This window comes from Lathyrus oleraceus, chromosome 2 (assembly GCF_024323335.1).
Source record: "Lathyrus oleraceus cultivar Zhongwan6 chromosome 2, CAAS_Psat_ZW6_1.0, whole genome shotgun sequence".
In the NCBI taxonomy this organism is placed as follows: Eukaryota; Viridiplantae; Streptophyta; class Magnoliopsida; order Fabales; family Fabaceae; genus Lathyrus; species Lathyrus oleraceus.
Window position 1 is genome coordinate 154418791 of NC_066580.1, and position 10227 is coordinate 154429017.

General features: G+C 31.6%; 1 protein-coding gene across 2 annotated transcripts; it reads left to right on the plus strand.

The window, feature by feature from the left end:
• The first annotated feature begins 1704 nt into the window (after positions 1–1704).
• LOC127118635 (protein DETOXIFICATION 48) lies at positions 1705–6721 on the plus strand. 2 transcript variants are annotated; one of them, XM_051048865.1, is made up of 2 exons: positions 1705–2040; positions 5111–6721. In XM_051048865.1, exons 1-2 carry the CDS (start codon positions 2020–2022, stop codon positions 6629–6631), a joined length of 1542 nt encoding a protein of 513 aa, XP_050904822.1. In that variant the 5' UTR covers positions 1705–2019; the 3' UTR covers positions 6632–6721. The 2 variants fall into 2 exon arrangements, with proteins under 2 accessions (XP_050904822.1, XP_050904821.1); XM_051048864.1 differs by lacking the exon at positions 1705–2040 and adding an exon at positions 4566–4868.
• The last annotated feature ends 3506 nt before the right edge of the window (positions 6722–10227 follow it).

A 10227-nucleotide genomic window follows, 5' to 3' on the forward strand; every position in this document is an offset into this window, starting at 1 on the left:
TTAGTTACTTTCAAACCTTTTGCACATTGCCCTTTGGCTTGAACTTTTACTTATTGGAGGATTAATCGGATAATTATAGATAAATTTGATATGGTAAGTGATTGATAAGGTGATATCTATGATATCAAAGTGTATGTTTGGATTCACTTATTTGAACATATTTAGTTATATGCGTTTTGTGAGACAGCCGACGGCCTTAAAAACGTACGAAAACTTATTACTATAAGTTGTAAAATAACTTGTAGCTTATATGAAAACATCTAAACTTATAAATTAGTTAATACATAAATGCTTATCATGATTTATGATAAATGTTTATGCTATAAGCTGCAATTAAGTTGTTTATTTAAATAGGTCTAAATAGAACTGGTACAGTGTCTTAATCTATACCACTGAACTATTCATTCAGAGAGATAGATGATTTAATTTGGTCTACAGAAGATGCTTACTGGTTTTGGTCCATAAAATTCCTAGCACATGGCTCCGTAATTTACTACTTTTGGCACCAAGTGGTGCAATAATAATAATAATTTAATAATGTTATGTATTGTCTGCAACATATCTCCATTTATCCAAAACAGAGTAATTTGATTCCCTAAGAAAAAGGAAGAGAATGGTAGTGTGATTTGGCACAACAGTTGCCCCATTCCTGAATGAATTCCTACATAAACCAACCATTCACCTATCTGTCTATAAACAGGGAAAGAAAGTTTTGATTTTAGTGTAATGAGCATAGAATCTATTCCACCTTCTAGTGAAGCATAATCTTTTACAATGTCAAAATTAAATCTTGATTTGTCTTGTCACTCTTTACCAAACTTGTGCTGTAGTTCAAAAAATTCTGTCTGATCTCCACTTAGCCAACTTGTCTTAAGATGGTGTCTTTATGATTTATGACAATGGACTTTTATGCCATAATCATGTGATACTAGAAGACTTGTGTCTCTTTCAAGTTATTAATTTAAATTCCTTAGGTAAGAAGGAATTAGACACACACACACTTTCCCATTCAAGATGCCATATTCCTTATGTGTTTGCATTTCATGTTCATCCTTTGGAAAACACTTGTTTTATTTTGCTATTTTTAGCACTGCTGTTACTGCTACTTTATTAGGTTCACCAGCATTCGTTCTGCTCCATGTATGTATCTTTCGGGGACCTGAATTACCTTAGTTGTAAATCTCTACAATCAGGATCGTCTTTGAGGGTGTGCAAGATGAGTTATAACACATTGCATGTTGACAATCAATGCAATCAGGGCCGTTTTTTAAAATGTGCAAGATAGGCTATAACACAATGCTTGTAGTTGACAATCTCTGCAACCATGTCCATCTTCGAGAGCGTGCAAGATTAGCTATAGCACAAGTTAAGACAATCTTGTTTGCAACCACCCACTTAGGGAAATCAACACTGTTTCATCCGTTTAGATTGACCATAATCACCGTTAAGAAATGCGGTTGAGCCTGGTTCATCTTTACAAAATCGGCTTATAGGATGAGGATTGTCCTTACTTATAAGAACATGTTTATGCTATATATTGTCTGATACGAGACTCTTAACAATCACAATGCATCGACGGTAAACATCGATCGTTAAATAAAAGAAGTTAAAATAGAAACTATCTAATCTTCGACGTATGGTCGAGATTACAACTGGAAAAAGTATAAAGTTGACTACATACAATGCATTTTCCATTTTTACCCGCGGTCAATTTGACTGCAATATATCCAAACATGTGTCCTTTTCATTCCCAATAACTGGTTGAACTAAAACCACGTGTAATCTCTGACTTCATTTATCATGGGTTTCAGAGAAGTTCAATTATGTACTGATATACTCATAGACTAGAAAACAAAACGAAATTGATTGGTACACAGAGTGGTGCACATTGTAAGAGAAAGCAGAACAATGACTTTTTTTTTCTCCTTCTTATGTCTTCGAGATAATGATAAATGAACAGAAGTGCTTTTGTTCTTCTATACAGGCACAAACTCAACACACTTTGATGATACAATTTAAATGGCTGTGATTGGGAGAAAGGTAATTCTCTCTCCAATGTTTCCCATTTCCCATCTGTCTCTTCTGCATACAGCCAATAACACCTCTTGTGGTCCCTTTCATGACAATAACACCTATTTCCACATATATATTTTTTTTATATATATAGATATTATATCAATGAAGATAAGTGGTAATAAAATTTAATATTAATTGATATAATATTCTCATATCTATGTTCCGTTAAACCAACTCAGTTGTTCTGTTGTCTTTTTTTGTTTCCGTAGGAGTTGTCAGCATGTCTACCCTCTTGTTTAACAATCTCCAACAATCACGCAGTTTGCATATCAGTGTTTGTTTAATCGCCAACTGCGTGAATGTAGGAAATTGTCGAAGCATGAATTTTACAACCAACTTGCCATTGGCCTACCATGCATCCATTAACTCATTGCCTTTACCAAAAATTGTTTGCATGTGGTGAGCATTAAAGTAGCAATAACATAAAGGGAAAATGAGCAACAGGAAAAGGAACGTGGGGCCTAAAAATTGGATGTTAGTGAAAACTTACCATCTTTAGGCAAAGTAGTGAAGGGAATGTTTTAGGTTTTTGGGTTGTTTCATTATAAAAATCACAGACAGGAGGACTTGTGTTAGGAATGGGTTTCTATGACATGAGTTGGGAAAGAATGGAACATGCATGGTTTGGCTAGGCAAAAACCAAACATGTTTGTTTTGTCCAAAATAAGAAACAAGTAGGTAATGTTGAAAACCAAACCAACCATGTTATATTATATAGTTGGAGTGTGTTAAATTGTTTAAATATTAGAACAATTGTCAATCACATGATTTTGTGTTTGCCCTTGTTCTTTAAAAATTCTATAAGAGAGTTCCATGGACCATGCCACAAGATAAATAATGATGATTATAATAATATTGATTTATATTAAATACAAAATTATTTAGCTAATTGAATCAATCGATAAATAGTTGAATCATATTATTCAAAAACTTGATTCTGCGTGAAGACTTCGTTAAAAAATAATATGTCGGTGTTTAAACCGTATATTCTGATATCTATTAGTGTTTTTGTCAGCATTGAGATATGTTTAAACTCTTCATAGTTATGAGATCGATTAGTGTTTCTGTTAGCATTGAGATATATCTAAATTCTATAGAATTTCAAAATCTGTTAGTGCTTAATGGAAATACTAATAATCAATACGGTTAAGAGTCTCGCATCAAAAAATATAAAGGCTGAACATGTGTGCTTATAAGTGGAGGCAACTCTTATTCTATAAGTCGGTTTTGTAAGGTTGAGTTAAGTTCAACCACATTTCTTAACATGATATAAAGAGTTTCATTTAAGATTCGGTGGACCACATGTTATCAGGTTTCCACTATCGAACCACCCACCATTTGTTTCCACGTTTCAATTGTCCTGTCCTGAGTGTGATATGATGTGTTAAGAATTTCATATCGAACAATATATTGTCTTAAGAGTCTTATTTCAAACAATATATAATCTAAACACGTGTTTATAAAGAGAAGCAATCCGCAATCTTCACACGTTATAGATCAAATTTTATAGGGCTGAATAACCACCTTTCTTTAACAAATACAAATTTTATAGGGCTGAATAACACCCTTTCTTTAACAAATACAAAATTGTTTAATTAGAGGTGCTTTCATATTATTTAACAAAGTACTATATAACTACGAGTCAACCGCTAGAGAAAAGTAAAACTTTTTTATTAAGTTAGAAAACATGATATGATAGTGGTGTTAGAAAAGTATACTTGTTAATCACTTCCCACTCCCAATTATATTCTAAAATTCTCTCTTTGCCATTAAAGTAAACCCAAAACACAGTGTTTGAAAATATTATCCATTTCCATTAAGAAACACAAGCTAGTTAAAGCAACTATTTAGTGCCATCATTATCAAACCAAACTTGTCGTCGTTTTGACGGCTTCAAATATCATTAAAGAGAATAAATTCATTATTATTCATTCTTTCTTATCTAGATTCTTCAATTTCACCGTCTTGAAGACAACTTTTGACTTTTTTTTCTAAACAAACTTTAAAGTAAAGAAAGCTTTTTAATTATCCACTATTTTAAATATGCCATACCTTCAAATATTTCTTTTTTCTCAATTCTTAAAATACTAATAAACAAAACTATAGGCTTCATATTGTGACTATCATAGGTCGGTTACTATGCACCTCCATAAGCATTTCTTCCGTTCAAGTTTAATCTTTCTTTGACTAATTTAAAAAAAAAAATTATTTTAAATTTCATAAATATAAATCATTGTGTATAAATTGATTTTACATGATATTCAATAAATTTATTATTTAATTGTATGATTTTTTTATTATTCACCTAGAGACCGATACTACCATTTTGATATGTCATTCAAAGAATATTAATGTAAACTAATTTATATGTTAATTAAACTTATTAAGTTTATATATTTTTAAACTTGATATAAAATTTGAAAATTTGCTTTAATTCTAGACACGTTTCAAAAAGGACCTTATCATTTTTCATGCATAAAAACCCACTCTCCTTCATTCCCTTCACTTCATATGCAACAACCTTTCTATTCTCCTTCAAACAAAACTATCTTATAACTCTCTATCACCATATAGAGAGTCCTACATTTTTCTAACTTTTCCATTCACATATTAATCTCTTTTTTTAACACTTTGAGTTTCTATACTTAGCCATGTGCAATCCAAAGCCATCTTCACCAACATCACCATTTCTTTCTCCAACAAAAACTCACACCAAAGTTTCTTATTCCAATCCTACCCTTGATGATGATCATGTTCAAGATGAATTTCATTCATGGCCTTCTCTTAAAGAGGTAATGAAACATATCAAAACAGAACATGACATAACATAACATAATCAACATAAACAAATCAAGTTCTTTTTTTTTCTTCTTAATAGTAATAATTAAGCTTAATAAAGTGCCAAGTTAGTATCTTTTTAGTGACATGAAAAAAGGGTATTCAACTAAATTTATTAATATTGAGCTTAAGATGTTAAATATAACTATTTGCTTATTTTTTTATTTTGTTTGTTTTTCTCTTTATGCATTTTCAGGCCTTAACAGAAATCAAAGAAATAGGAAAAATATCAGGTCCAACAACAATAACTGGTTTATTGATATATTCAAGAGCTATGATCTCAATGATTTTTCTTGGATATCTTGGTGAGATGGAGCTTGCAGGAGGTTCACTTTCAATAGGTTTTGCAAACATCACTGGCTACTCAGTGATTTCAGGCTTAGCCATGGGAATGGAACCAATTTGTGGACAAGCTTATGGAGCAAAACAATGGAAGATACTTGGTTTAACACTTCAAAGAACAGTTCTTCTTCTTCTTTCAACTTCAATCCCTATCTCATTCATTTGGTCCAACATGAAAACAATCCTTTTGTTTTCAGGTCAAGACCAAGAAATTTCATCCATGGCACAAACTTTTATACTTTACTCAATACCTGATCTTTTTCTTCTCTCATTTCTTCATCCTTTGAGAATCTATCTTAGGACTCAAGGAATCACATTGCCATTGACTTATTGTTCAGCTGTTTCTGTTTTGCTTCATGTCCCTCTCAATTTTCTTTTAGTTGTTTATTTCGAAATGGGGATTGCGGGGGTGTCGATAGCAATGGTTTTGACTAATTTGAACCTTGTTATTTTGTTATCGTCTTTTTTGTGGTTCTCTAGAGTTTATAAAGACTCGTGGATTTCGCCGAGCTTAGAATGCGTTAAAGGGTGGTCCTCATTGCTTTCGTTGGCGATTCCTACTTGCGTTTCGGTTTGTCTCGAATGGTGGTGGTACGAGTTCATGATAATGATGTGTGGACTTTTGATTAACCCTAAAGCAACTATTGCTTCAATGGGAATACTCATTCAAACAACATCTTTGGTTTATGTTTTTCCATCGTCACTCAGTCTCGGTGTTTCCACAAGAATCGGGAACGAGTTAGGCGCGAATAGGCCACAAAAAGCGAGAATCTCAATGATAGTTTCTCTTTTTGTTGCTATGGTTTTAGGACTAGGAGCAATGCTATTCACAACATTGATGAGAAACCAATGGGGAAAATTCTTCACAAGTGACAAAGAAATTCTTGAACTAACATCCATTGTGTTACCAATTGTTGGACTTTGTGAGCTCGGAAATTGTCCACAAACAACGGGTTGCGGTGTTCTTAGAGGAAGCGCGAGACCGACAATCGGTGCTAACATAAACTTGGGATCTTTTTACCTCGTTGGAATGCCGGTCGCGATCTTTTTAGGATTTGTTGCTAAATTGGGATTTGCAGGGTTGTGGATTGGGTTACTTGCAGCTCAAGGCTCATGTGCCATGCTTATGTTGATTGTTCTTTGTAGAACCGATTGGAATGTGGAAGTTCAAAGAGCTAAAGAACTCACAAGAGCTTCAACAATAAAAACTACTACTTGTGATGATGACAATGATGGTAAATTACCTACATTTATTGAAACTAAGATGAACAAGAATAATGTTCATGATTGTCTTGAAGAAATTGTTATCACTCATGATGAAAAAGATCCACTTATCATAACAACAACTACTACTACCAATTACATTGAAGATTAGTTAAATAGAGAGTTTCTTTTTTCTGAATTGTAACCATTTTTTTACCTTCATTTTAATGGAGCGTATTGTAGGACAAAATATTCTCCTCTCCCTTCTTTCGTTTTTATTAAGTAAATAATCATTTTAGTGCGTAAATAAGAAGATTATCATCGTAATTATTTAATGTATCTAAATTATAATATTTTAAATTTATGTTTTATATAATTTAGATGCATTTAAAGAATATAGTTACTTCTTGTGCAAGAATCAAAAGTGAAAAGAGAAGAGTTTGGGAGACAACTAAAGGAATATATACCTTACTTTGGTATTGATACTTTTCATAAAAGACCAAATTACCTAAAAATGGAAAATTAATTTCTCACTCTATAAAAAATAAATTATCTATTTGAGTATTTTATTCTTCTTGTTCTCTCTCTCTCTCCTCTCTGTTTTTGTTCTATAATAACAAAGCACATGTAATGATGTAACATATAGGGATGTGCATGAAAAATCTTCTCTTATAATAGCTTTCAAAAAATAAAAATAAAGAATCATTTGGTCATTGAATATGTTGGAACTACAAAAACTTCAATGCTGCTTTTATGTTGTTTCCCAACTTGACAAACAACAAAGAAAAAGAACCCTAGTTAATACTACATTATTTATATGATGTTGTGACAAAAATAGCTACTATAGCAGTAATATCATATATATTTTTAAAACAGTAAATATTATAGACTTAAACCAAATATTCATGTATTGTAACCTTTTATTAAGATTAAGATGTAGTTGATTGATCAAATTTTTTTTGCATGTAAAGAAAATATTAAAAATGCATTTTTTCATTTTTTTAAAATAAAGGTCACTCGCATTTATTTTTTATCATAAAAATATTGGAATTTTATTTAAAATAAAAAAAAGTTAATTTCATTTAAATAACATATACAAAGATCCACCTTAAAATTTAATTTAATTTATTAAATAAATAAAAAATTCTTAAAGTTATTTTTGTCATTTTTTAACTTTCTTTCATTTCACTTTCTCTTATAACAAACAACTAAATAATCATTATACTTTCTACTCTCTTTCTCTTTTTATACTTTCTTTACTTTCACTTTCTTTTATTATCCAAACATATCCTAAAGATCCTAGCATGTGAGCCTCAACATACCAAGATGACACAATGCGATAATTATGTCATATCTTCAAACTAAAACACATATTTGTTAGGTATTTAGAAACACTTTTGTACTCATACAATTTTGAATAATATGGGGTTATCCAAAATAGATAGATTATACTTTAGGGGCAATTAATTACCCAACATCTAATATCGATCATACTTTAGATGCATAATCAATCATACTTTAGATGCATAATAAAATAAACAATGAGCATGTATATAATTACATATTCTACACCATTTAGTCTATGAAAGATGAGATTACAAGAATACATGTATTAATAGGAAAAGTCTTTCTATACTAATCAAAAACACAAAAGTGTTTAGACAAGAGACTTACAGTTGTTAGCTTATGAATCTTCCTCAACCGATTTCATAATGTATTGAAAACTCTTTAAATGGGAAGAAGAGATAACGTGTTTGTGTATTCTATATTAAGAATTATATATTATATATAGTGTGATGATCAATTAAGATTCCAATTATTCCGAAATGAAGAATCTAACATCCGCTCGTATGGAACTCATAACAATAGTTAATATATAATTAAGTATCCACTTTAGAAATCTAATTACTCTTATTACTTAATTTAATCACCAATCAAGTAAGAGCTTTAAATGAAATTTTTTAAAAAATATTTCAACATCTCGTACCTATCTCGAAGTCAATTATATCAACAAGTTCATAAGGATGCACAAATAATTCCAAAGCTCACATAAATGGAAATGACAATTGCGTTAAGCGTTCCAGAGTCCAACCATTCTTTAAATTGGAGACACGCCCCTAAGATATATGATGGGAATAAAGACACAATAATAGACCAATACACAACGAATATAAAATTCTCCACACTTGTAGGAACCTTGAGGACCAACGACAAATATAAGACGACAAATCGAACAAATAAAGACACAAAAGAACACCAATATTTTTAACGTGGAAAACCTCTCAATATGAGAGTAAAAACCACGAATCGTCCAGACCAAAGAAATAACTCTACTATAATCAATTAATAGTACAATAGATTCTTAAAGTGATTCACAAACTAGTGCTAACAACCACAAATCACAAAGCAAACTAGCTTACAAATAAGAATAAAAAATTAATTTTTTTCCCAAAATCTACAGCTTCAGTGCGAAGAAGATATCTCTCATCTCAAACATTGTTTTGAAATTCTAAATGGTCAAAAGTTAGATACAGGTGGCGCAAACTTGCCCTCCAAATTTGAGCTTGATCGGATGGTTAATGAATCGAGGATCGTCAATTTAGTGAGACTATTTACAGAAAAATAGGAATATGTTTCTATTCTCTTTTTTCTCTTTTGAATCCTTATTTTATCTCTATCTCTATCAACCATAAATTGATCCTCTCCACTTAAATAAGTGATACAAATGGGATAATCGTATTTGAGCATTTCTCCACATAGGAAGGGAGCCCAAACTCAACAAATCTCCCCCTCACAACTAAGTGGAGGAAATCGCCAAACTGGTGATATCATAATAAGCTTCAAATTTCCCTCTTGGTAAAGCTTTAGTCATCATATCATAACCATTATCATCTATAGGAACTTTAGCTAACTCCAACAACTTAGCATCCAAAACATCACGTATCCAATGATATCTCACATCAATGTGTTTGGACCTATTATGAAAAGTCAGATTCTTACCAGGATGAATAACACTTTGACTATCAACAAATAACACATATTTATCTTGAACAAAACCAAGTTCCTGCAAAAATTTCTTCAACCATAATAATTCTTTGTATGCTTCGGTAATTGAAATTAACCCAGCCTCCGTAGTAGATAATGCTACACACTTTTGCAATATGGACTGCCAAGCCATAACTCCTCTTGTAAATTTAATCATATAGTCCAAAGTAGAATTTATGGAATCAATGTCTCCAGCCATATCAGAGTCAGAGTACCCCGCTAGAGTAGGCTTATCTCCTCCAAAACAAAGCCTCCCAGAAGTAGTACCGCGAAGATACCTTAAAATCCATCTTACAGCGTTCAAATTCTCTCTACATGGATTTGACAAAAATCCATTGACTGTACCAATAACATATGCTATATTTGGTCTTGTACACATCATTGCATATATCAAACTACCCACAACAGACGTATAAGGAAACACATTTCATTATAAATGCTCCATATTCACTTGAAGGACTTTGATTAGAACTCAACTTGAAATGAGTAGCAAGTGGAATGCTTACCACCTTAGAAATTTCCATTTTGAATATTTGCAACACTATTTCAATATATTGTTCTTGTGACATCCAAAGTTTCTTCTCTTTTATGTCACACATGATTCAAATGCCAAGAATCTGTTTAGATGCTCCCATGTATTTTATGGCAAATGACTATCCCGATTGCTTATTTAACCTGCTAATGTTAGAAATAGTTTTCCCTATAATAAGCATATAATCAACA